Source organism: Lepidochelys olivacea (genome assembly GCF_965140295.1).
Source record: "Lepidochelys olivacea isolate rLepOli2 genome assembly, chromosome: 10".
Taxonomy (NCBI): domain Eukaryota; kingdom Metazoa; phylum Chordata; order Testudines; family Cheloniidae; genus Lepidochelys; species Lepidochelys olivacea.
In genome coordinates this window covers 77,048,955-77,075,470 of record NC_140420.1, presented here as the reverse complement: position 1 = coordinate 77,075,470, position 26,516 = coordinate 77,048,955, and the positions used below count along the sequence as shown (strand labels likewise).

The 26,516-nt window shown below is 44.4% G+C and overlaps 1 protein-coding gene across 2 annotated transcripts in view; it reads left to right on the top strand.

Annotated features, from left to right (window-relative positions):
- The window catches only part of ADAMTS17 (ADAM metallopeptidase with thrombospondin type 1 motif 17), a 254,629-nt gene that overhangs the window by 193,982 nt on the left and 34,131 nt on the right, over positions 1 to 26,516 (top strand). For both annotated transcript variants that reach the window (XM_084641878.1, XM_084641877.1), the window contains 2 exons: positions 1,031 to 1,190; positions 5,417 to 5,552. In XM_084641878.1, coding sequence (XP_084498004.1) covers positions 1,031 to 1,190; positions 5,417 to 5,552 — 296 coding nt within the window. The remainder of the gene's footprint in view (positions 1 to 1,030; positions 1,191 to 5,416; positions 5,553 to 26,516) is intronic.

Below are 26,516 nucleotides of genomic sequence, written 5' to 3'. Positions count from 1 at the left end.
GTGAAATCTGGCCTAATGTGTAAATCCAAGTAGAATCGGAACTCCACGCCCACTGTGACTAATAATGAGGCACCCTTTTATAGCCCTCCTTTTGTTTATAGTGGTCCCTTTTAGTGAATTTCACAGAGTATAGAGGCTGGAGAGGTCATACATGAGCCTGTTAGAAGCAGGTTTCACACCGCAGCATCACTGCAGCGGCGCCTTGGAGAAGTGAGAACTTGGATGGAACCACTGATGTCACTGCCTGATGTGAAAAAGCCCAGCGCCTTCTTTCTTTCTTCAGAAAATACCTGCGTGTAGGGAGAGACAGTCATATCCCATTAGTGAGGTTTGTCAGTTAGCCCAGGACAGGCTCGTTCTTGTCAGCACCATTTCCCATGGTGATGATTTGACTTGTTTATTGATTAAGCTGTTAAATGCGCATCTCTGCAGCATTAATAAATTCCCGTGCCATGAAAGTGTGAAGTGATATGATGTTAAACTCAAAAACCCCTCTCTCTCCCAACCCACTGCTCCTTCCAGAAGGTTAAATAAATAGATCAGTCTGGCAGCCAGCCTGACTTCCCAAAACAAATTAAGGCACGTATGATGAATGGCATCTTAATTCCATGCAATCGTTAACTTAATTAGTTACTATATGAACGTCAATCTGATTTAATGTTTCCTGCTGTCGAATTAATTCTGTTTTGAAGCCAACTCATCACATTTGACACCAAAAAAAGCGACGGCCAAATTTTTCAAAATTGAGTACTTAACGTTAGACACCAAAGTCTGGTTTTGGACACCTCCATAAGTTGCTTGATTTCTCAGAAGTGCTGAGCACCAGCTCTCATGGTTTTCCTTTGTGTCAGCACCTCTGAAGATCAGGCCACTTTGATTTTCAGGGCCTAAATAAGGATTTGTCTGCCTTTCTTGCAGCACCCGTCTTTGAACGTGTTGGCCCGAGACAGCATGGCTTGCTTTGCCGTCTCTGCGCTCTGTTGGCTTTTCACAGTGTACCATAACAACCTTTCTTCTGCTGCTGAACCAGGTGCTGTTATTTCACGACCAGAATTATGGAATTCATTACGAATACACCATTCCTGTAAACTATACCGCTGAAAACAGAAGCGAGCCAGAAAAACAACAGGATTCTTTGTACATCTGGACACACAGCGGATGGGAAGGATGCAGTGTGCAGTGTGGAGGAGGTAAGGCCATTTGGGAATGTGGTGGGATTGTTTTGTACAGTGTTTGCCAAGGCAGGCAATAAAGAGAGGTGAATGCAGAACACAGGCTGCAGCGCTGCCAAAGCACAGACATCACGAGGAGGGCTAAGGTACGGAAATGGCTGTTGGCATGGCAATTGGGTGAAACGAAAGCTCACTTTCACCAGATCTACAAGTTAGCAGCAGCCGTGCAGTCTATTCTCGGCCAGTGTTCTGGCAGGGCTGCTGCTTTGTCGGTTCATTATTATGCAGTGGAACTGCACCTGGTTTAGTGCTTCACGGATGGCTCAAGGCACTTATATGCAGGCCCATATCTCAAGGCTCAGTCAGATTCTTGGAGCAGAGTTTTCACAGGCATGCATGCATATTTGCTGAAAGAAGCTTCCTTCTCCGAGGATGAAGTAGGAGCAGTCCCACTGTGACAATTTGCTGTAGATTGCATCAGAAACCCTCAACCAGCTAACCACATTAGCACCCTGCAGATCACACTTTTCATTTGATTTTTCCTGGGGCATTCTGGGATAGATTCATGAAGCCAGAGGGGGACTTGACCCTCACGGAAGACAGTTAAGGCTGCATCTGCCACTATATGTTGACTTTCCGTATATGGGAGAGGCAGCTTTAATTTCTCCCTAGGGAATCAGGTCACACCCCGGCCAAGCTCCTTTAACGACTAGCACTGAGTGGTTGGTGCCAGCTTCAACAATTCATCCCATCATGAAGATACCACAAAGGAGTTAGAGTGCTCAGTTTAAAAGCCTCACTCCTTGTCAGGTTTGCCACCCTCAGGATCCTCCAACCTCACTAAATGCCTGTATTTTTCTTCTTATAAAAAAGTTGATTTAAAAATGGACTCGTTTGCTTTCCTTTTACAATAACAATTTCTCCCAGTCATTGAGCCCTCACAAGAGTGAATCTTAAACCTGTTGACAGGGCTTTACAATAGGCCTCCCACACAGTTAGTGTCACAAATATCACCTTCTGGCAATATGAGTCCCACCATCAGTGGGCTCGGATATGTCAGTTCTTAAACACTTTGGTTTTCAGACACAGTCCAGTACTTGTTCTTGGTGGAAAGGTCTTCTTCCCTTTGGGACTTTTAGATTGGGACTCATTTATGGTTCTAAAAGAGATCAGGGGCTTAATTCACACTGGACTTTCCAGTGACAGGTTTTAATGGATTTTCTGTTGCTTGGTCATACATCACAAGCGTTCGGTTTGTCAAGTATATAAAACAGGCAGACTTAAGATTATAATGGGAGACGCTTGAGGCATTTCCCCCAAATAAATATCACTTGGGTAGGTTTGCATGGTGAGATGGTGATGTTTACATCGTGACATCATGATGTTAACTCGCCGTGTTGAAAGGCAACTATGTGACAGTCACAACGCAACACCTTCACGTCAAAGTGGATTGTTAAGCCCAAGGTGCCATGTTCATCAGTGGAATTGAGCCCCCTTCTCAGCTGATGCAGAGACATAGGTTGTGTGGAAATAGTAGAACCATTCTGGAGTGTGGTGTCTTGAGCCTGAGTGTGAAATTTAAGGATGAAGTTCTCTGGAGGTTGGACAACAACCAAACCGCCCATGATGATACCAATAAGATTTGGGGGAAATATCCAAATATATTACAGAAAGTGCACAAGCTGTCTGTAGCCAGACGAAATGAGGGAAATTGGTGGTGGCCCCGTGACATGCAGGAAGCAGTAAAAAAGAATGGCAATGGCAGAAAATAAGAGTGATGATAAGTTCTAAGTAATACAGACTGGTACAGAAAATAGCTAAAAGAGCAGTTGCAGAAACAAAGGGTCAGCCATTTAAAGGACTACTCAGGACTACTAATGAAGGAAGGGGGAAAAGGAATATGTAGATTAGCCAAGATTAAGCAAAGAAGCTCAGAGAACTTGGGAGCTGTGAAGCGTGTCAAAGATGAAAATGGAAGAGTACTAAGGGAAGATAGTGAAATCATCGGGCGGTGGCAGCAGTTTCATGAGAAACTGCTCAGTGAAGAGAATGTGAAGAAACCATTGAAGAAAGTATGCACAAGCAAAACTTGACAAGACATGTCACCACAGTGGAGACTCAGTGCTAAAGATGATGAAAGGTGGGAAGGCAGTGGGAGCAGATGATGTACCAATTGAAGTATTTAAAGCATTAGGCCATGAAGTAGTGGTGATGATGGACAAACTTTTTCAACTTAATTCTCTGTACTGGAAAAATTCCCGGCTGGTGGAGGAAAAACACGTTGGTCACTAACTTCAAGCATAAAGGAGATGTGCAAGCATGGAGTCATTACAGACCCATCAAATTGATGAGTCACTCAGTGAAGTGTCTGGAAAGAATTATTGAGAAAAGACTTCGGGAGGCACTGGAGCATCAACTCAGTGACAAACAATTTGGGTTTGTCCCAGGAAGGCCAACAATGGATCCCGTGTTTGCAGGAGAAATATGGAGAGAAACACAAGGAATTGCACTTAGTGTTCGTGGATTTAGAGAAGGCTTATGGCTGAGTTCCTAGACAATTGTTATGGAGGTGCCTGTGGGTGCATAATCTGCTGGAGTCATGCGTTCAGACTATCATGGACAAGTACGAGGGTAGCACAACAGTAATGAGAAGCAGCTATGGCTACAGTGAGTCATTCACTGCAAGGGTAGTCCTACTCAAGGATCAGCCCTTAGCCCTGTCTTATTTGTGATGGCAATGAACACCTTGATGCAGGAAATTTGGAGAGAGGCTCCGTGGAGCATGCTTTTCACCGACAACATTACATTGTGCCCTGAAGATAAATATGAACTGGAAACGGCTGAAGAGCTGTGATGGACTGCATTAGAAGAAAATGGCTTACGCATCAGCTCACAAAATATGGAGTACATAGAATGCTTTGAGGAACAGCAAGAAGCCAATAAAACTAGATGGTCTCAAATAAAAGTCCATGCAACAATTTGAACGCCTGCAGTCAGTGTGGAGCCATGATCAGAATGTGGATGTTGATGTTAGGAGCCACATGAAGAGCAGTTGGTGGAAGTGGAAGGAGTGATAGGAATTCTTTTCAATAAGAATATGCAAAGTAAACTAAAGAGCAAAGTGAATTAAGAGTAGGATTAGGCTGGTTGAAATGCTGGCCAGTTTGGAAGAGAGAAGAACTACCACCTCACACTGCCAGATTGAGAATTCTGAGTCAGATAAGAGCTGATAAGCTATGCAGTGAAACAGTAGGAGCCATGATGAAGATCCCCCCCATCATGGAAAAACCGAGGGAGTATCGTCTGGGTCATGTGAGATGATGAGATGTGGGATATATTGGCCAGAGACTACATGAGCTAGTAGTCACGGGACAGAGACCTTGAGGAAGACCTTGAAGAAAGTGATTTGAGACACTGAAAGAGGACTTGAAAAAGGTTGGTGTCAGCTTGAAAGATGCAAAGTTAATGAAGGGGGGGCGGGTCGTGGTATTGCCACTCTTCTGTCCTGCCTTCAGAGCTGGGAGGCTGGAAAGTGGCAGCTGCTGGCCAGGCGCCCAGCTCTGAAGGTAGTACCACCATCAGCAGAGCAGAGGTAAGGGTGGCAGTGGGCAACTGGAGAGTGGCAGCTGCTGGCCGAGGGACCAGCTCTGAAGGCAGCAGCGCAGAAGTAAGAGTGCCAATGCCATACCAGGCCACCCTTACTTCTGCACTGCTGCTGGCAGTGATGCTGCCTTCAGAGCTGGGCTCCCAGTCAGCAGCCGCCCCCTCTGAAGGCAGAGCCGCCCAGCTCTGAAGGCAGCGCCGCCTTCAGCAGCAATACAGAAGTAAGGGAGCCAATACCATGACCCCACTACAGTTACCTTGCAATGCCCCCTCTTTTGGGTCAGGACTCCTACACTTACATCCGGGACATTTCAGATTTAAATAGCTGAAATCATTAAATTTATTATTTTAAAAATCCTATTACCGTGAAATTGACCAAAATGAACAGTGAGTTTGGTAGGGCCCTAATCACTGTGCAAAGATTTGAACCTTTGCTAACGGGACAGAGCAGCCCAAAGAGAAGGCAGCAGAAGACAGAAACATCCACAGAGATATTAGTTCTGTATGCTATAGGTAGAGGTAGGCAGAAAGAATTAGCTGTAGAGGAGATTTGTTAACTATTTAAGATCAACTTGTTATTTAACAGCCTCCAGCAATTCACTAGCTTACTGGTTTGCCATTGTTTTTGGTTTGACTTTTAGGTGAACGTAAAACCATTGTGTCCTGTACTAGGATCGTTAACAAGACCATGATGCTGGTGAATGACAGTGACTGCCAGCGTGTGATGCGCCCTGAACCCCAAATCAGAAGATGTAACACACACCCCTGCCAGTCACGGTAAGGAGCTTAAAAAACAAAATCAACATCCCTATTTCTTGCAACCACCCTTCTCCAAAGCATCTCTCCACTGAACACCATCAAAGTGTCTGACAGCATTAGGGCATATGGTTAACTGCAATGTCCAGCTGTAATATCGTTTTTCATTTGTTGAACAGATCAGATTTTCGTTACCTCAGAGTCCATTTAATTTGTGATCAGTACAACAGGATTCCCTGGAAGCTACATACATATTTAATTTATTTGGGGATTGTGTTTTTTCTTCCCCTTAGCTGCATAATCTGGGAGACCAAATAGTTTCCTATATTTAGCTACACAATGTTGCAGTGATGGCATGTCTAATCTTGTTTCTTTATTCAATGCAAAATAGGGCTTGATTAGTTGTCACACCCTTTTTGGCCTTTAAACCTTACCTGCTGTGAGATACCAGAGTGCAGTCCAGAACAGTGAGGGGGCTGTGTCACCCCTGCCCTGCAACCGGCCGTGCCTTACAATTCCTTGCTGAAGTAGCTCCCACGTGAGCCACTCACAAACAGCCTTCCAGCACTGCAAGCTGGACCCTACGTGTCTGCTTGTAGGTGCAGCCTGCCAGCCACACTTGGGTTACACTCTGGCTCTCACCAGCCTGGGTTATTCTGCAGAGTGACCCCAACACACTCCTAGTCTTAGATTTTCTCCCAGAAATATAAGTCCTGTACTGCCCAGCCCTCTCCTGGTAAATATAAAAGTCATATTTGGTCTGTTATTTCTTGAAAAGAAATAATATGCACACAACTTGTCACCCCAAATGGAGTTTCCCAGACACTTCAATTTAAACCTACTGGATTAGATAAAACAATAAAACATGTTAATTAACCACAAAGAGAGATTTTGAGTACAAGGAATTGAGGCATAAAGGTCAGAAATGTTTACAAGAAAAATAAAGATAAGACATTGACTGTAATACCTATCTTCACAAACTGTATCAAATTCAAGCAGAGTTTCTCACCATACGCTTTCAGCAGTCTTCCTGATCAAACCCTGTAGGTCACGACCCCTTCTCCCAGAGTCCAATTCCTTTTTGCTTTCGATGGCATGAATGCAGTGGGCAGGGAGAAAGGGGCATCTTGCAGTGTTCCCCCTGGGAGAAAGGGGCATCTTGCAGTGTTCCCCCTTGGAGAAGCAGGACCAGCTGGGAGCAAGGTGACAGGCAGTCTGTGTAGAAAGGAACTTCCATGTTGTTCCTTTGCTAAGATGTAGATTTTTTTTTTTTGCCCTTTTCCTGCCAAAGAATGGCCACTTAGCAGGTAATGGTCCATCAGCCTTGTTTACACCTGTCTGAGGCATCAATTTACCCTTTGTCTCTGAGGAACTGGTTTGGCCACTCCCCAGACTTCTCTGGAAAACCTTGTTTTTTAGTCATCATCTCAATTTACATCTCTAACTTCACATATAATGCTGATATGTGCATTTTGCCATGATATTATTGATCAGCAAATTATGAGGTTTTAAATGATACCTTACAAGGCCTACTTTATACAAAGATTATTACAATAGCGTGTCAGGTGTGAACACAGGAATATATTCTGTCACATCTGGTCCTCTGCTGAATTGTGTGTCTGATCTACACCATCTGACTAATTTAGATTGCAAGATCTTTGTGTGTCATGCAGTTCTGAGCTCAGATCTTGATTCAGGAAATCACTTCTGCACATGATGAACTTTAAGCACCAGCTTAAGTCTCACTGTGCCTTGTATAGCTTCTGTTCAGACCTGTGCTGTCACTGAGTCACATTGGCCTTTCACACTCCTTTCTGTGTACCACACAAGGGCTTTCAGGCTCAGAGCTCAACAGCAGGTGATTCCTGTAGGTACTGTGGTGATGGCTCCAGGTCTGCTTGATTCAGTGCACTCGTGCTTACCCGTTCCATTGTCTGCCACATACTGGGTCAGACCAAAGGTCCATCCAGCCCAGTATCCTATATTCCAACAGCGGCCAATGCCAGGTGCTTCGGAGGGAATGAACACAACAGGTAATCGTCAAGTGATCCATCCCCTGTTGCCCATTCCCTGCTTCTGGCAAACAGAGGCTAGGGACATCATCCCTGCCCATTCTGGCTAATAGCCATTGATGGACTTATCCTCGATGAACTTATCTAGTTCTTTTTTTGAATGCTGTTATAGTCCTGGTCTTCACAACATCTTCTGGCAAGGAGTTCCACAGGTTGACTGTTGTCGTGTGAAAAAATACTTCCTTTTGGAACAGCAGCAGTTTCACATGAGCCAGCTGGCCTTTTTCTCTTCTTTTGAATCTCCCCTTACAACCCACTGCTTTCCCAAAGCCCTCCTGTGTGAGCCATGTCTTCTGTCTCTCTAATGCTGTGTCTGCACTAGAGAATGGAACCCGTGAGAGAGCACCAGTGGCGTGCTGTGTCCACATAGGCCGTAGGCTGTTTCGAGTGAAGAACCGGTGCGCTTTCGCCTGGTCTCTGCACTGTTGCTGTTCTACAACATTGCAGTCACATTGCTGTTTAGGTGGGTATCTCACTGTTCTCAGCACAGCGCTCAGAAGCAGTGGCTTCAACAGACATCATAGGATACCATGTACACCCTTGGAACTGTGAAAGGAGAGGCCAGACTCCCAAAACGCTCAAGGAAATGCTTATAACTTCCACAGGGAAGTTGCATAACCCCACGGTATGGTGCCCTTTCCAAGTCATTTTCTCAAGCAGGAGGCCTGAGTGAACTCTTAGCTCATGATCCTTGCTCAGCAAGAAAGGTTTCCATTGGAAATTTTGAAAAGCCATTTGGAGGTGCCTGGAGTGGATGCAGACAATCCCAGGGAGTTCTGGCACCATCTCCACGGAGCTAGAGACTGAGATAAGCAGCTGACTAAGCTCAGCAAGCAATGGTCTGGCATCTTTCACCACCAGCCAAGTGCATTGTTGGAAACACACTTGGCTGTGCGCACAAGGGGTACCTAGTGGGACCCAGATTGCACTGTGAATTCTTGGTGAAGTGCGTGTGTTGTTTTGCGCCTTCTCTACTGCACCTTGTACATTTACAGCTCTATAAAAATAATAAGCAATAACAATGGGCTAAGTTAAGGATGGAGTTAAATCACACACACACCCCCCAGTGCTGCTAAGAAAGGGCCATTATCTTGGTATGTCCAAATTGCCCCACTTTTTTAGCCCCTTAACATTCTTGCAGAATAGTTTTTTCCTGTATGGAATTACCAGGCAACTTAGAGGCATAGTTCGGCAAAGTTCTCTTCAGAAGCAGTTTAGCCAGACATTGATGTTCTCATCAGTCCATTTTGTCAGAGCCATGGCAACAAACACCAAACGTGCTTAATACCCAGAAAAGGCCACAAACTCCAGCTGATGATGTGACAGACCACATGCTCTCCTTCGCTCCACGTAGACCACACTTTCACACTTCACGTGCTTTTGACTGGAAATATTTTCAGAAGCACATTCTCTGTGCCTCTGTAGAATTGAAATTTCCACTTGCATTTGCCCACCCAGATATTAGAAACGCATGCTTCGCATATTCTCTGACCAAGAACATCTTAAAGAAACCATTCTCTTTTACCATGTCAATGTTGTTGTTTTTTTTTAATGTGCCCTGAATTAGTTTTAGGGTTTCAAGTAAAATTATTATAGCATCTTGTTACAATAAGGTCCTTTCCCATTTCCACTGAGCACTTCACTCTAGACTGGAATATAGAAGAAGGTAACAATGGCTTCATTTTTGTAGTAAATCTTTTTTCTCTCGTTGCTTTTAATTGAAGTTGCACAGGGTTTCTGGTACTGTGAATTTAAATAGAATTGCATCTACCTTATGAGGAATCTATTAGAAAGGTTAGTGTGGTTAGTGATAGGGCACTGGTTAGTGATAGGAGACCTGGGATCTATTTCTGGATCTGGCAGTGACTTTTGGCAAGCCACTATTCCCTACTGTCCCTTTATTTCCCCTCTTGATCCTTGTCTACTTAGATCATAAGCTTTTGGGGGCAGAAATGGCAACTTACTGTGTATGTAACAGGAGGCTTCAATCTCTACTGGGGATTGTCATGCAAATAAAAAATAATCATCCACCTTAAACATTAGGTTATCTGCAAATAAATGCCTGTGATACTAATAACAGTGTCTTTCTTCCAAAACAATCCCCTAGTGCTTTGCAAATTATATATCCCTTTGAAATGCAGCCACCTCTTGGGAGAACCAAATAGAGTGGGGCAAGGAGCAGTAATTCCACGCAACCAGGGATGAGGTTAGAACCCAGCCACTCCAGTATAGCATCTGTAAAAGGACACAATGAAACACTGAATGAAGAATTTGATACACTATTGTATGTTCAAATTAAATGTCAGAGAATAGAAAATTTTTTAAAAGTTTTTTATCGAAACTGGCAAAGATAAAAGACTCTTTCCTTCATTATTATTGTTACTCTTTCACCTTTTAAAAATGCCTCTTTCTTCCTCTTTTACTTTTTATGTTTCTTGACCCTCTTTTTCCATTCAGTTTTTTTATGGCTTCCTTTCCTGTCCCAACTGCACCCTGTTAGCACCTCTTTGTTCTAATCCTCTGCCGAGGCCTATAGATATTTCTTACGAAACCCTGCTGTAAGCATATGGAATTTGGATCCTTGCGTGCCACGTGGGTGGGTTGCTTCCAACACATTGAACAGCAGAACAAATGTATAGGCAAATCCAACACTGGCATTGGCATGAGGCTAAGAAATCACAGATCACATCAGCTGTTATTACTGAAAACACAGGTTGGCCAGTGGCCACGCACTTCAGCATTCATGATCAGGGTCTGTGAGCAGGAAAACTACTTCCCCAAACACAGTAATAGAACGAAAAAGGCCAGAACTTGCAATGGCCTAGATGCAAACACAGTTATCTTGTGGGGGGGATGGACAATTCAGTAGATGTTCAATTCTTGCAGGGAACTATTGGATTTGTTGCTGCTTCTGAACAGCTAGATAGCAACAGCAGCTAAAAATTTCTTCTTTCATCTACAGCTCGATGTGGTAGGAGACCAGACCCAGCTGCTGTCACAGCTTCTGGGCTAGACTCCTTTGTTGCACTCTGCATGTGGCTCAGATGCCCTGGTGATTCACTCTGTGATTCACTCATTCAATCCGCTAGCTGGACCTGACAGCAAAGGCCACCCAGAAGCCACAGCAGGTTCAACATGTGGTAGCTACTTCCTAAGCAAGTCTGACTGATGGGAACATGTTACACCAAAGTCCCATGCCCTATACAATCCTAGATCTGTTTCAGGATCCTTGGTCCTTATCTGAGCCCTGAATGAGCAAAGCCAAGATGTCTCAAAGTCTGCCTCTGCTTCTGCACTTTCCAGTGCCAGCTGTGAAAGAGGGGTGATGGTGCCAAATGTACAGCTTTAGGCAGGGGAGGTGCCCTACCAACAGAGAGCAATTGAACCACTGTTGATCACCCGCTTTCCCGCAGCAGCAAGTAAAGCTAATAGCATTGCTCAAAGAAGACAGTTGCTCAGATAGAACAGTGGTGGTCTAAACATGGTCTAAAACCTAGATAGATAATCCTGCATGAGAAGTGGACTTAAAATAAAGAAAAGCAAAATATATCCTTAGAAAGATATCATTGTGACCCTCAATTTTGTACAGGATGGCTAGCTAGTATAGTGTGGGTACATTAGAAATGCACATAGACCGTTAAATTAATTAGTTAATGTTTGTACTTGCTTTACCGATATTACGTGTTATCCAGGTGCTCATTAATATTATTTTGGAGGCTCATCGTATGCTTTACAAACTCTGTATACGAAAGTCATGTCATCCATCACTATGTAATGTAGCTACCTCTGGGGTAGAGTTGGTTTCATAGATTCACAGATTTTAAGACCTGAAGGAATCATTAGATCATCTAGTCTGACCTCCTGTATAATGCAGGCCAAACAATTTCACCCGGGAACTGCTGCAGTGAGCCAACAATGTGTGTTTGATGGAAGCGTATCTTCCAGTAAGGCATCCAATTTTGATTTGAAGACAAAAGATGGAGAATCCACCAGTTCCTTTGATAGTTGGTTCTAGTGGTTAAGCATCCTCACTCTTAAATATTTCTGCCTTATTTCTAATTAGAATTTGCCTGGCTTTAGCTTCTAATCTTTGGTTCTTGTTAGGCCTTCCTCTGCCGGATAAAAGGGCCCTTTAGTACCTGATATAATCTCCACATGAAGACACTTACATGCTGTAATCAAGTCATCTCTCAGTCTTCTTTCTGAGCAACTAAACAAATGGAGCTCTTTAAGTCTGTCACTGAAAGGCATTTTCTCCAGTCCTTAAATTATTTTTGTGGCTCTTCTGTACCGATTTTGCAATGTCCTTTTTACAGTGTGGATACCAGAACTTGCACAGTATTCCAGTATCATTCTCCCCAATTCCATATGCACCTCCCTGCTCCTACTCACTGCTCCCTAGTTTATACATCCAAAGATCTCATTAGCCTTTTTGCCACAGCATCACACTGGGCGCTCAAGTTCAGCAACTTGCAAACGATGACCCCTAAATCCTTTTCAGAGTCACTGCTTTCCAGGATACAGTCCCCCATTCTGTAGGTATAGCCTGCGTTCCTTGCTCCTATATGTATAATGTTGCACTTGGCTGTCTTAAAACATGTTTGTTAAAATAGGCCCAGCTCACCAAGCAACCCAAATCACTCTGCCCGACTTCCTTGTCCTTATTATTCCCCACTCTGCCAGTCTTTGTGTCATCCACTACTTTAATTAGCTGTGATTTTGTATTCACGTCCACATCAGTTTTTAAAATATTAAACAGCATCAGGCCTAACCCTGATCTCTTCAATACCTCATAGAAACACCCAGCTCATTTGATGATGATTCTCTGTTGACAAATGAAAAAATAGTTTTTGCAAACCTTTCAAAATTGGTGAAGTTGTTTCCATTTCAAAGGGTTCAAAACTGACCTGTTTTTATGAATTTTTGGTGACTATTTTTAATCAATTTTTGTGCTGGAAATTTGTATCGAAACCGTTCTTGAAATAGTTTTAGAAACTTTTTCATTTACCCAAAAACTCAAGCGTTTGGAAAATGAAAAGTTCCAGCAGTGTTTTCAGTAATGTTTTTGATCAGACTTTTGGTTTAAAATGTTATGAACAATTTCTAGAGTCAGCAGTGTTTCAGGAAAATTTCCATTTTTGAAAAACGGCCATTTTTCGATGCAGCAGCTTTTCCTTTGAAAAACGGTGACCCCGTCTATTCCGGGGTGGAAGCTGGCAGCTCTTGAACTTTCTCCCACTTGCATCATGCACCTTTCTCTAGCCTGTTCCCAACTCCCTCTGCTCTTCTAACACCAGCCTCCTCTCTGTCTCTTCCCACAAACTTACTGATGATAGAGTAGGTGTTGGCAGCAAAACACCTGTAAATCCTGGGTTAGGCCTCATGCCAGTGGCTCAGGACAAGCAACGGGCAGAGCTTCCCCACCTTGCCTGCTATTGTGCTCTCATCCTATCTAGAGGCACCATGTCTAAGGGGTGAGGTTTAGGCCTCTGCTGTAATTTCTAGCAAAGAGGCCAGCTGGTGCCAGAGGTGGTGATTTTTGATACCCACTCATTAGGAGATGGACTGTGGCCTCGACTCCTTTCACATCGGCTACTAAACAGGCTTAGAATGGTATTCAAACCAGTCCCAGACCTGCCACGTCAACGGGCTGTCCCAGAGATTACAGATTTTCAGGCTCTGCTACAGGGAAATCTCACTCTCACTGGCTGCCTTTCCCAGGAGATGGGCTAATAGGGCTAGCAGCCAATCAGAGCTGCTGCATGGAGCATGAGGGACCAATACAGGGTTGGCAGACGGTTGATCAGCAGTAGCCGATTCTGTTTCTTGCCAGCTCTAATGCCAGCTACTAGGCACCTCCCACCAGACCAGGAGATGTCAGGAAAACGGTTGCTGTTATTCCTGAGGCCCCACAGGCTTTGGAGGGAGTGGGTGAAGATCCTGATACTGGGTTTCCTCCCTCCCAGCACCAGGAGAAGGGTGGCTCTACAGCAAACAGAACGGGGGGAGTTAGGATCTCAGGGACAGCAGCAGAATTAGTGAGGGTCCTGCCTGGGGGGAAGGGGCAGGATTAATAATGGGCTTGGGGGGCACAGGGCCAGAATTCACTGAGGTCTGGGCAAGGTACAGAATTATCTGGGGGAACCTGCTGGGATTTACCTTATAAGGGGAATGTTTGGGGGAGAGCAAAATGTATTGAGGGGAGCTGTATGTTGTTAAATGAATTGGAGAGGTTGTTATCGAATAAACTGAGGGGCTCTGGGGCAGTGTTCTCAAATTGGGGGGTGTTATTGGAGGGGTTGTGGGGGAGCATTATCAAATGATTTGGGGAGGGGGTTCTGTGTGTGGAAAAGAGAATAGAATTGATTGCGGCTGTGATGTGATTTGGGAGGAGTGGTGTGTTGGCACCAGAATTCATTTGAATGGCTTATTTGGAGGGGCCAAGTGCAGTGGTTGTAGAATTACCGTTTGGATGATACATGAATTGGTGGTGTTCCAGGGGGTAATGCAGGTAGAGTGGGGTAAGTAGAGAAAAAAGGGGCAAGGAAATCTCTCCCTCTTTGTTCCACCCCATCAGTGTCTCCCACCTCAAATTCATTTCTTCTCTCTTTCCCCAGATTTATCCCGTGTTGCCTCCTGTTTTACACTAGTAAGGCAGAGAAGGAGGATTGAGATGGGGTAAGGTGTGGAGGGAGAGAGCTCCCCACAACTTCACACCAGAGGACAGGAAGCCCCAGTACCCACCCTGTGTGCAAACCTCCCAACTGGGAAAATTGGTGATGGTGCAGGCTCTTCCTTCATCCTTTTTGGTGTAGTCCGTGTCCCGCGTCGATGGGGGATGGTGGAAGTGCAGCTGACACATACTCTCTTTAGCACTGTGACCCTTGACCAAACTAAAGGAGAGGTTCCATCACCAAGTTCTCTGATTTACCCATTTCATGTGTATGCTAATGTATGTAGATTTGAATTGACTGTTATTTTATTGACTCATGTTGGCAGATATGCTAATGATGTAGGGTAGGGAAGAGTTGTTCTGTATCCCAGTACTGTTTCCTTGGACTGGTCATACCTCTTCCCCTGCCAAGAGCGATCAGCTGGCTCTCAGCAGTTGTTGGTCCTATCTTTTTCATCCGTGAATAGATTTACAGGAGAAAGATTTGGTAATGTGAGAGTACAAAAGTTTCTACGCTGAAATAAATGAGTAGTTCCCTTCTAAATAATGTTATCCTGGAAATCTCACATGAAATGTTGTAATGTAAATACCAACCAACACAAGGGCATACAACTTCCATTTTAATAGAGCTAATTTGGAAAGGGAAAGAGAAATTAGACTTGGAGTCTATAGACTAGGATTGGGTTTATAGAACTAACTCTTTAGACCATATGTATGTAATGTCTGAGCTATATATGTATGAGTAGGTAATGCAGCCTTCAGCTGGCTGTCCCATGGAGAAGAAAAGGGACCTGCTGCTATCAACAGCTACAGTCATTCTCCTTTAGATCCAGTGGGAGAAGCCAGTGATTTTGGAGCACAAGGTCAGGACTGTAGTCCTGGTCACTCATGTGTATGTAATTTATTCCTATGGGCATGTCTGTTTTTTTCAGCATATAGTTTGCTATATGGTCCAGCCTTTAGAAGGAGTCATAGCTACACTCAGTCCATTCCATGTGAGTCTGTCAAGTCCAGTGTCCACTAACAAATATCTAATTATTCAGAGGAAGACCAAAAAAATATCCAGCGCAAGATGCGTGGGCCAGGGATGCAGTGCTGTAAATGGGAGGAAGGGAGCAATTTCTGAGCCTGTAGATGAAGTTCAGGGCTTGTTACTAAGGGGTTAGTTATTTGACGGTATGAATCCACACTGCTCTAGATCAGTTCTTGCTAAATAAATATGGAGGGAGAGGCCAAATGGAATTAGGTGGACTTTATTGGCTAGAACTAAATGCATTTATGCCAAATAATTTAGGACAACTGGCTGGAGATGAAGTAAATTCAGTGTTACAGAGCACACGAAGCCAGGAGACACCCCCGGTTTGCTCTGGGATAAACATGCAGGCTAGCCTTCATCTTGATTTCCCCCACTATAAAATTAACATAATATCACTGCAGTTAAGCTTCACGAAGACTAAATGATGTCTGTGTCACTGTGTGGCTTGAGTCTCCATGGGCAGAGCTTCAGAATTTATCCCCAAGGGAAGATTAGCAGGATAATAGAACACGTTTCATTATGGGAGAAATTCAGTCCCATGCTGCTTCAGCCCCCGGGGAGCTTGCTTAGGGGCCTCTGCCTTCCCTGCAGGCTGGAGAGGGGGCCTCCATACCAACCCCCATGATGGGGGTGTAGGCAGGGATAATTGGACCTGAACTAGATCTGGTGGCAGGGATGGCAGAAGCTTCCTAACAGTGGGGGGGCCACCCCCTGCACCATCCCTTCCCCTGAGGCTCCACCCTCGTGCTGCCTCTTACCCCCCCCCCCAAACCCCGCCCCTCCTCACTCTTCTCCACACCCCCGCTCACACTTACGGCTGGTAAAAAGTTGCGGGACCATGGTGGCACTGATGTTCTGTGTCTGGTGCAAGGGAATGGCTGCCACTGTTCTGATGGGATTGGCACCCACTTACACCAGGGCTGAATTTGATCCCTTGCATAATTGTTGATGTCATTGATGAAGGAAGAAAAAAGAACTGTAACACTGAATTCAACTAAGCCCCCCTCCCCAAGACTCATGTAAATTAGCAGGCAATGTTATTGATCCTGTACTCCCTGGGAAAATAACAAAATCTGTCAAAATGATGAGCGCTAAAGTAAAAAGAAACCTGCCTGAGTGAGAGTTGGCAAGTCTGTTAGCAGAATGACTACTGTACTGGAAAATTACTGCGTGCTGTTTATAAAGGCAATCAGACAGGAATGTTAGTCTTGGAGTCCCGCTTTCTACATCAGCAGCTGTATTATTCTACTAGATTCCTGGTGTTTTTTTATTCCCTAAACTTTTAGTGACTGGGTGTGGCACAACCTGTTATCAAAATCAAGGTTCACCTGATTATTTTGACCCAATGTAGCACTTGACGCAAAGAACAGTTTCAGGCATGTAATATAATGGGATAATGGGAAAGGTCTGGGTATTACAGTGAATTCAGAAGGTGACTTGTAAACAATTTATCCTTGCCTTCCCTGCTCTATCCTCAACTTAGTTTGATAGCTCTTAGTAAAGAATATCTGAAAATCAATACCAAGAGAATAACTCTCAAAAAGCCCTCCCATTACACACACACACAGAGAGAGAGAGAGAGAGAAAGAGAAGATCTTGAAGTTAATGGAGATTTTACCATTGACTTCATGGAGACTGGATTTCACCCAATGATTGATATATAGATATAGATACTCTGTAGCACTGAAAACAACTGCAAGGACGTTTTAAAAGTGTACTAACTCGATCTGATGTTTAGCTCTTACCTGTGTAGTAAATAACAGCTAGTTTGTTGTTTGTTTCTTCGAGTGCTTGCTCATGTCGATTACGTTCTAGGTATGCGCACGCCCCTGTGCATGGTTGTCGGAGATTTTTGCCTTAGCCGTATCTGTAGGGTGGGATGTGGCACACCCTTGAGTTCGGTGCTCATGTGTCGGTATATCAGGTGCCACCAGCCCTTCGCCCTCTCGGTTCCTTCTTACCGCCCCTGATGGTCAGTCAAAGCATCTTTCCTTGCATAGCAAGGGCTAGCGGTTTGTGTCTTCTGACTTCGAGCCTTAGAGCCTTGTAAATAGTTGTTTATAGTAGTTAGTGTTAAGTAGTTGTTAAGTGTAGTTAGAAGTTAGTCCGAGTGGGGACTTTGTCTCAGGCAGGGCATGCCCCGCTCTCCAGGGTTTAAGCCGTGTGCGGACTGTAACAAGCCTATGCCTGTAAGTGACCCCCACAGCAGCCGCCTCAAGTGCTTGGGGGAATCACATGTGAAGGACAAGCATCGTATTTGTAAACTTTTTCAACCCAGGACTCAGAAAGAGTGGGATATTCATTTGAGGGCTCTTCTCATGGAGGCTGCCCTCCATCCCGCTTCCGAGCCATCCCGCCAAGATTCAACTCCTAGTACCTTGGGCTTGGTACGCAGCATACCTCCACTACCAGGCTCTGCCTGGCACTGCTCCCCATCGCCAGTGCCCAGAAAGAAAACTAAGCACAGCTCCCCGGCACCAGGCAAGAAAGGCCATGGGGCATCGGGCAAAGGACCCAGTTCGGTCTGCCCCCTGGTCGGGGCCCTTAGCCCCTTAACGGATCCACCACTGACTCCTGGGAGCAGTAGGGGACCTAAACTGGCAGTGACATTAGCACCTTCCCAAGCTCCCCCAGTGCCGAGAGAGCAGAGGCCTCTGCCTGCACCGCCAGCACCGTGCATGCCGCAGAAAGCAGCAAAGGCTCCCTACAAGGCAAACCAGCCGCTAAGACTCCCTAGGGGGCTGTGGAGCGCCGCCGATCCCCCAAGCCAAGGCAGCGCTCTCTGTCTCCACGCCGCAGATCTCCAGCATTGCAGCTCAGATCCTTTGGTCACCAGCATAGTTTCTCGGGGCTAAACCCTGCCATTTTCGGCTGCCCCTCCCTCCCACCCCCTCTTCCCCGTCCCTCTTCAGGGACCCTTCTCATGAGCAACTCCTCGTTCAAGAGGTCGAGAACATCCTGCACCTGGGGGCGGGGGATGAGGTCCCTCGGGACATGAAAGGAAAGGGGTTCTATTCCCATTACTTCCTAATCCCGAAAGAAAAAGGGGGCCTCAGACCTATTCTGGACCGGCTTTGCCTCAACAAGTCTCTCAGAAAGTTGAAGTTTCACATGGTCTCCGTGGCCTCCATCATCCCCTCCCTGGATCTGGGAGACTGGTATGCCACCCTCAACTTGAAGGATGCTTACTTCCATATTCCAAGGTCACAGGTGTTTCCTCTGTTTCATAGTGGACGGACACCATTTTCAGTTCATAGCACTACCCCTTGGCCTCTCACTGTTCACAAAATGTATGGCACCAGTGGCCGCTTACCTGAGATGTTGAGGGGTCCAGATCTTCCCATATCTCGACCCCTGACTCATCAAGGGCACGTCTCAGGAACAAGTGCAGAGGAGTGTCCATCTGGTGCATTCCACCTGCCGCGACCAGGGCCTGTTTATAAATGAGAAAAAATCCACCTTAACACCAGTCCAGCAAATAGAGTTCATTGGGGCAGTTCTCAACTCTATGTGAGTCAGAGCCTTCCTTCCGGAAGCGCGTTTTCAGGCCATGTCGGACCTGATCTCCCATGTGAAGAACAACCCGCTCAGCACGGCTCACACCTGCCTGCAATTGTTGGGCCACATGGTCAGTCAGGCCCGGCTCCATCTCAGGCCTCTGCAAGCAGACCTGGCGTTGGTCTACATCCCCAACAGGCACGACCTAGACCAGGTAGTCAGGGTACCAGATCACATCCGGTGGTCCGTGGATTGGTGGGTTGGCCCCCAGGTCGGTGTTGGAGGGAGTCCCCTTCGTGACCCTGTCCCTGTCATTGACCCTGCCACGGACCTGGGCTAGGGAGCTCACCTTGGTGAATTGAGCATCTGGGGCCTCTGGTTGCAGGACAATCTGACCCTCCATATGAATGTCAAGGAGCTCAGAGTGGTTTGCCTGGCTTGCCAGACTTTCTTGCCTCACCTGAAGGGCAAGGTGGTGCAGATCCTGATGGACAATACCGCAGTGATATATTACATCAACAGGCAGGGTGGAGCCAGGTCGTCGGCCCTTTGCCAAGAAGCTCTCTGCCTGTGAGATTTTTGTGTGTGGCATGCCATTCGTCTGGTAGCCGTGCACCTGGAGCCAGGAACGTTTTAGCAGATCACCTCAGCAGGACCTTCTCATCTCGCCACGAGTGGTGTCTCCATCCGGGCATAGGGCCGGCAGCGTTTAATATGCTGACCCTACAGATACCGTTACGGCAAAAATTTCTGACAACCCCTAGAATGCAATGGACGTGAGCAACACATCTCAAAGAACAACCGTTACGAAAAGGTAGGTAACTGTTTTATGTTGAATGAGAATATTCACAGTAGAATCTATATGAAATAGAACTCTAACACTGTATTGTTTTGCTTTAGTTTCTGTTCCAAGTAGTAATTTTGATTTTTTTTTGTTTTTAGTTTATGGCCCTTTTTTTCCCCCTATAGTCCCTTGTTCAGCGACACTGATCAATGCTGTCGTCTTTAGTGAGGATACTCAAGGAACCGCTATAATAAAAATGGTGAAACTGTTGTTACGTCGAAGGTGGTATAGGTTAAATCAGAGACTTTATTGCAAATGTAGGGAAAATGAGCTTTTCAATGCCATTGGGCAGGTAGTAAAGCAATAAACGTACAGTGTGTGCACGCCTGCCTGCACGCTCATATATGGCTGTTTGTTTACATACATACATATAGTGGAACATTCAGACATGTACATAGCTGCCCTGTACAGGGCTCAAGATGGGTAAGTGCGTGAAATGTAATGGCCTGTGATATAAGCAGATTAGACTGGACATTCTAATGGTCCCTCTGGCCTTAAACTGAATCATGAATCAATGAAAAGTAACCTCATAATCCTTTTGTCTCCCTCGCCTACCCTATCATCTCATTTGTTGACATCTTCCATTGCAACTTGTCCAGATCTTTGACTGCAAGCTTTTCAGTCATTCATAGTTCTTGCAAACATTCAGCATCCCCAGATTTAGATATAAGATATTGTACACACTAGTTTTCCCAAGGAACCTGGGAGTTTCAGGCATGAACAAGTAGGTAGAAGTGGTATTTCAAGAGTAATGACTAATCCAGGCCCTTGAAAGATCAAATAATGAGCTGATCCTCCAAAGGAAGTTTAAAGTTTGCTCCAGGGGCCTGCCAGATGAATGTTGCCACAGCAGATTAGACAAAGAACTCCCAAACTCCTCAAAAGAGATAGTAAGAGGTCAAAGGTTGAGGAAGACTCAAGTGGCAGAGATTTAAGACCTCTACTCAGGTTGCGTGGCCTGTCTATCCCGGTAGCACTTGGCCTTTCAGAGTCTGCCGACATTCACACCCTTGCCATTCCGTGGGTTAATATCTTTGCTTGAAAGCCCACCATCTAAACAGAACCGCCATTTGATTTAAGCATCCAGCTCTCCAACCTTCTGCACAGTACTCTTCACAAAAAGTCCCATAGACAAAATCATCCCTAGGATTGTGAGAAAGATGAGTTCCTGTCACATAAATAATTCAGCCCTTATTGGAAACAGAAGAGAGGCTCTCAAGTGACTGTCTGCAGCACTCAGATTTTTAACTGAAGATAATGTTTTCACCTGGGAGGAAAAAACACGAATATAAAAGGGCTGCCGTGTCAACAATCCCTGAGATCATGTTACAGGCTTATAACATGACTGGGAGCCAAATGCTATATATGCTATACACAGCTGGCTTACTTAATAAGATAGGGCTTACCTGATTGTTTGAAGTTAGAGCAGCCGAATTATTTTTTATGTTGACATAAGCAAATGCCTAAATTTAAAAAAAAAAAAAAAAAAAAAAAAAGAGAGGCTCAGTCTCAAGGTGCATACAGGCGTGTACATTGTGTCTAATGACTAGCAAAGGAAACCTGTCTGGTTTACAACTTAATAGTAACCGTCCAGGAATGTTGTGCATCACATTTTTTGGTTGCAGACATACACGTTACTTATCGGGCAGTCCGTTGCTGCTGATAATGACGCAAATGTAGTCCTGCATGTTCCTTTAACAAGTACAAAACTAGCAGCAGCATATTTAATCAACTATCTTATCAACGAGGATAGAATCCTGCGTAATTTCCACTCTTGCTCCCATCAGTAGCCATGGTGTTTGACTCCGGATGCTCTCAGTTTGCTGTCTTGCAAGCACTAGAAATGATGCTGGATGACTGATTTTTAAAGGACATCAGATAGAAGTGGGGACTTGTCAATATTGCAAACATTACTCCTGGGGTTTTTGTTACAGGAGCTCCTTTTGTAACCTCCCTCAAAACTCTAAAAAGGATCTTACTGCAAAATTGGTGCCTAACAGTGATATTTTCAATATGATCAATTAACCAGTTCAGTCTGGAATCTCTAAACCCAAAAAGAAGCCATAGATGTACATCCATTAGCCAGTGACTATGAGGTGGATGTAAGATTTAAATAAAAACTCCTCTATAGAGGATGAAGAACTAGCAAGCTTATGTAAAGAGAGATGTCAAAGGAAGCTACTCTAGGACTTGCCATATTAAAACAGAACAGTGGTTCTTCAGTTCTAGTATCCTATTTCTGACAGTGCCCAATGCAAAATACTACAAAGGAAGGCATAAAACCAGCATAATGCACCTACCACTAATTTTCCATGGGAGAAATGTCTTCCTGACCCAAGTTTATGCCCTAAAGCACAGATTTTGATAACCCTTCTAATTTTACCAAACCTAGCGTGCATGCAGATGCTGGTTTTGTCCATATGATACTTCACATTTATTTAGAGCCTCTAAGAATCATAAAGTGCTTTGGAAACCTCATAGAGTTAAGCCTCACAACATCATTATGAAGGAACAATGGTGATTTATGGAAGCACAGGCTAAAGGAAGTAGGTCATTAGCTGATAACAGAGGAGTTTTAGGCATTAATGGAGGAATACTGCAAAGTATCTAAGCAAGCATACAACAAAAGAATAATCATTTAGCAGGACCATTAACCTGTTTTCCTCTGGTAATTTACGTGTGTGAAATCTCATAGTTTTCTCTGTTTTGGCAAACTATATCGGTACCTCTTATGCCTAGAAAAATCAGAAGTAAAACTCCATCTTTTTTTCAACTGTTTAGAGATAAGGAACCAGATTCAGAGCTGGTGGGAGTGGGTGCAGCTCCATTGATTTCAGTGGAGATGCACCTGCTTTCACCGTGTTGGAATTTGGCCCATAAATTTTAGTCGCTAATGAATTTGCAGCAGAAATCATCAATCCATTTTCCGGCCAGAGTTTGCACGAATTGAACCCAGAACATGGTTTACACTGCAGTCCAAGGATTCTAAACATACCAGTCTTGTTGAACCAGAATCCCTAGCTTTGGCACCACAATAAATGTAGAAACAAAGCAGCTAAAAATCTCGGGCACATAATTTGCTGAGAACCATATTTTAAACTAATTGTTGTTTCTTCGTGGCTCTCACTGGGTTTACAGAAAGAACATCTGCTGGGCATCTGTTTTGGCTTTGTTGCATCAGGATGTTTTAATTGTTCTCTAAAGTGAAAGGAAGGACGTGAATATTTTATCATACGTTTACCCAGTGTAACTTTTTATAGGGATCTGATGCTTGTTTGACTAAATACCAGGATTAATTACATGCTGTATCTCTGGATTGTGCTGCTTCCCAGATTTTATGGATGTGTCCCAAGAAATGTCTTCTATTGCAGATAGTTACTACATATGCTGGGCCTGGAGCGCATGGCTGGCACATTGGCTCTTTTAGTGAAAAAAAATTTCATAGGATTAGGGCCGTCAATGTCCCCTGATTCTGCCACTCCTTTCTGGATGATCTTGGGCATGTTGCTTCTCTCCCTGTTCCTAGTTTTCCTGTACAGTGGGGATAATGATACCTACCTCCTTGGTAAAGCACTTTGAAATCTATGGATGAAAAGTGCTAGATTAGAGCTAGGTATTATTCCTTATTATTGAGCAGTCTGCATAGTGTTGAGTTTAGTCATAGGATTTTGCATTCAAAGGGATCAGTTCTGCCACCTCTACGTATACTGAGTGGTACCCTACTCTGCAACAAATCTCACAGAAACTGATTTTTTAAACCTACCCAGAGCCAATTTTTGGTGCCTGGGTTTGGCACTGACTTGCTGCATGATGCTGAGCAAGTCTCTTCATCTCACTTCAGTTTCCCCACATTTAAAAGGGAAGTCAAGATATTGGCCCACTTTTTAGGGGAAGCACTCTGGGACCTTCAGATGAAAAGCAATGGGTAAGTGCTAAGTGTAATCATTGGAGGAGATCTTTATAGTCGCAAAGGAAGTTAGGCATCCAACTACCCGTAGACTTTCAATGGAAATTGCATCTTTACATCCCTTTGTGCCTTTTAATATCTCCCCCATTACTATTATTCAAACTTTAAAACTAGCCCCTGGCTCTAAAATGGGGCCAAACCAAATCCCTCAATCCAACCGTCTCTGAACTTTGGAGATGTTTGAATCCAGATCCAAACTTCCTGGCTCTGGCCCAGTTCACACTGTGGCTAGAACAAGATGGATGCTGAAACCTCAGCCGTGCAGTATTCGTTCATTTCAGTATTTGTACCAGTTGGTGCTGATGGCAGCAGTGTCAGGATGAGTGTAAGAGGCCCAGGTTTGAAGCCATTTCTGCCCTCAAGTACAATTCATACTATCAGTTTCAACTGACTGTTTCCCTCTGCACTACTTATAGCATTCCCTCTTCCCCTCCCTAGAGACTGGGATGTTGCTTTTGAGATCATGGGAGAAGGAATTTTATAAAACTAAAACATCCAGAATTTCACCCAGCTTCTCCTGCTTCTGCTCAAATGTCACACACCGATACTCAGCTGGATTATTGAGATCAAATGGGCCAAACCTGCTGACTGACACAGCTCCATTGAAGTGGGTGGCACCAGTTTACACCAGCAGAGAATATGGCCCATCTTTCAACAACATCAAGGATTCAAAGCAATTTGTCAAAAAATCAGCATGTTTCATGAAGGCTGTGATAGATGATCCTTGCTCATCTTGCTCTAATAATCACCCATACGATGACTGTTACTTGTTTGCTGAGAGTTAAACTATATTTTAAAGCGCACAGAGGGCTTGTTCCTTACCTATTAAGGCACTATGCCTTGAGGACTCTGATCATTGATGCTGTATGATTCATTATTTATAAGCCTTTTAATTGATAAGAAATCTCTCATCTTAATTACTAGCAGCATTTCCATTTTGGCTCTCAAACCCGTTGCAAACGCTGGAAAGGGAAATACTACTTGGGGTTCTAGCCTGCAAAGATGGTATTAATTTAGGCCAGGATCCTGCGAAGACTAGCTCACACTTGACTTGGCTCACTGAATAGTCCCTTTGCGTTCAGTGTGTAAAGTTAAGCACTCATGTAAATTGTTGCAGAATCAAGAGCCCCCCAGAAAAGAAATTGTAGGATAAGACTTACGTTTGTTTCATTCTTTGTTTGAATATGATTGATTACGGCTGATACAATGGAGTTTTTCCTAAAGCTCAGGACTGAACATCAAGAGATGTGAATTATGTTTCCAAGTCACTTCATCTGTGCCTCAGTTTCTCCATCTGCAGAATGGCAGTGCAGATTCTTCCCAGGATCACAAAAGGGTGACGGGGAAAGTGAGGCTTAATTAATTTGAGATCCTTGGAGAGGAAGTGCTGTAGAGGTGGGAAGTACTATCATTTTTATTATAAAATTATGCAACCTATTTATGCTTTTAATTTTCTTTAAAAAAGAGGAAACATATAATAAAGTTACTGAAGTAGTCATAAAAATAGACTGTGGTGAAATGGTGAGTTGAAATGTATTGGTCAATGGCACTGTTATGACGTTCATATCCAGTTGGGAATTTGTTTGCACTTTTGGACCCAGAATGTACAGTTCAATTTGCTGCTGCAATTTTTATCTTTTCAATCTTTAAAAGTAAACCTTTATCTTTGGATACTGTAAAAGTGCTTGGTGTTACTGGCAGAGCTTGGTTTGCAAATGGACATTTGTTTGCCTAACATCTGCTGTACTGTTTTGGAGTAAGGGAAGAATTAGCTTTGAGAGAGGGCTACAAGAACTCTGCTTGTTCTCAAGTAGTTTTGACTCCAGTCATGAGCCTCATTCTCAGGTCTGGGGCAGCTGTGCCAAACTGAGTGCAGGACCTGAGTTGGGGGACAAAGGTGGCTTTATACCAGCTCTGTGACTCTGTTAAAGAGTAATTCAGCTCACAGTGTAAGTTAGAGTGACCCTAAGGTAGCTCTAACTTATACCTGGCTACCAGAGAAGGGGTGGGACATAGAGATGTTAGAACCACATCCCCTTGAGCAGGATGTGGTGCAGAGGGAATTTCCATTTGGAATAAGTGCCAGGCTTTTCCAGCGCCTTTGTGCCACAGAGCAGTGCATTGGTGATTGTTGTCTTCAATATCACTGCGTGGGCAGTCTGTCAGGGGCTCACTGTTGAATGGCAACCACTGCATGAAGGAAAAGAATATGCCGGCAGGTACTGAGGTGAAAGACAAACTGATAGGGATGTGGCTTCGTTGCCCGCTGTAACAAGCTGGGCAAAATCTCCTGGTTTTACTTTCCAAGGTGTTTGTGGCCAAAGTGACAATGAAATCTACAGAGCTGTAGGCATCAGCTGTATTCATGGCCTGTTCAGAGCAAACTGAGAATGCAATGGAAGGGATGACTTCTCTAGAGGTGCCTCTGAGAAAGTTACTCGTTACCTTGAAGGAGGTGCCTCCCATCCCCTGGAAACTGTAACTATTCTCTTAGGCTCTGCCCTTCTGTGATTGATAGAATTTTCCGTGTCAAAGGAAACCCCATTTTTCCTGGCTGACACCTTGTTACTTGCTTTTCATGTTCGGATTTCAGAGAACTGCTAGGACATAGCTTTGCTCCTCTTTTTAGCGACCTGACAAGGCCCTAGACTCTGTGGTTCAGTGATGTACCATGGCAGATCTGTAACTGCACTTGTATGCCACTCATAGAGAGACACTGGAAATCTCTCTTTGCCCAGGAACCACATTTGAAATATTAAATGTATGAAAGGACCTGATTCCAAAGGTTTTCTGTTGACTTCAGTGGGCTTTGGATCGGTCCTATGTGATCATTCATCTTATATTCATGACATTTATTCTTTCCTATCACTCACTGTTACGTCTCTGTTAGAACGG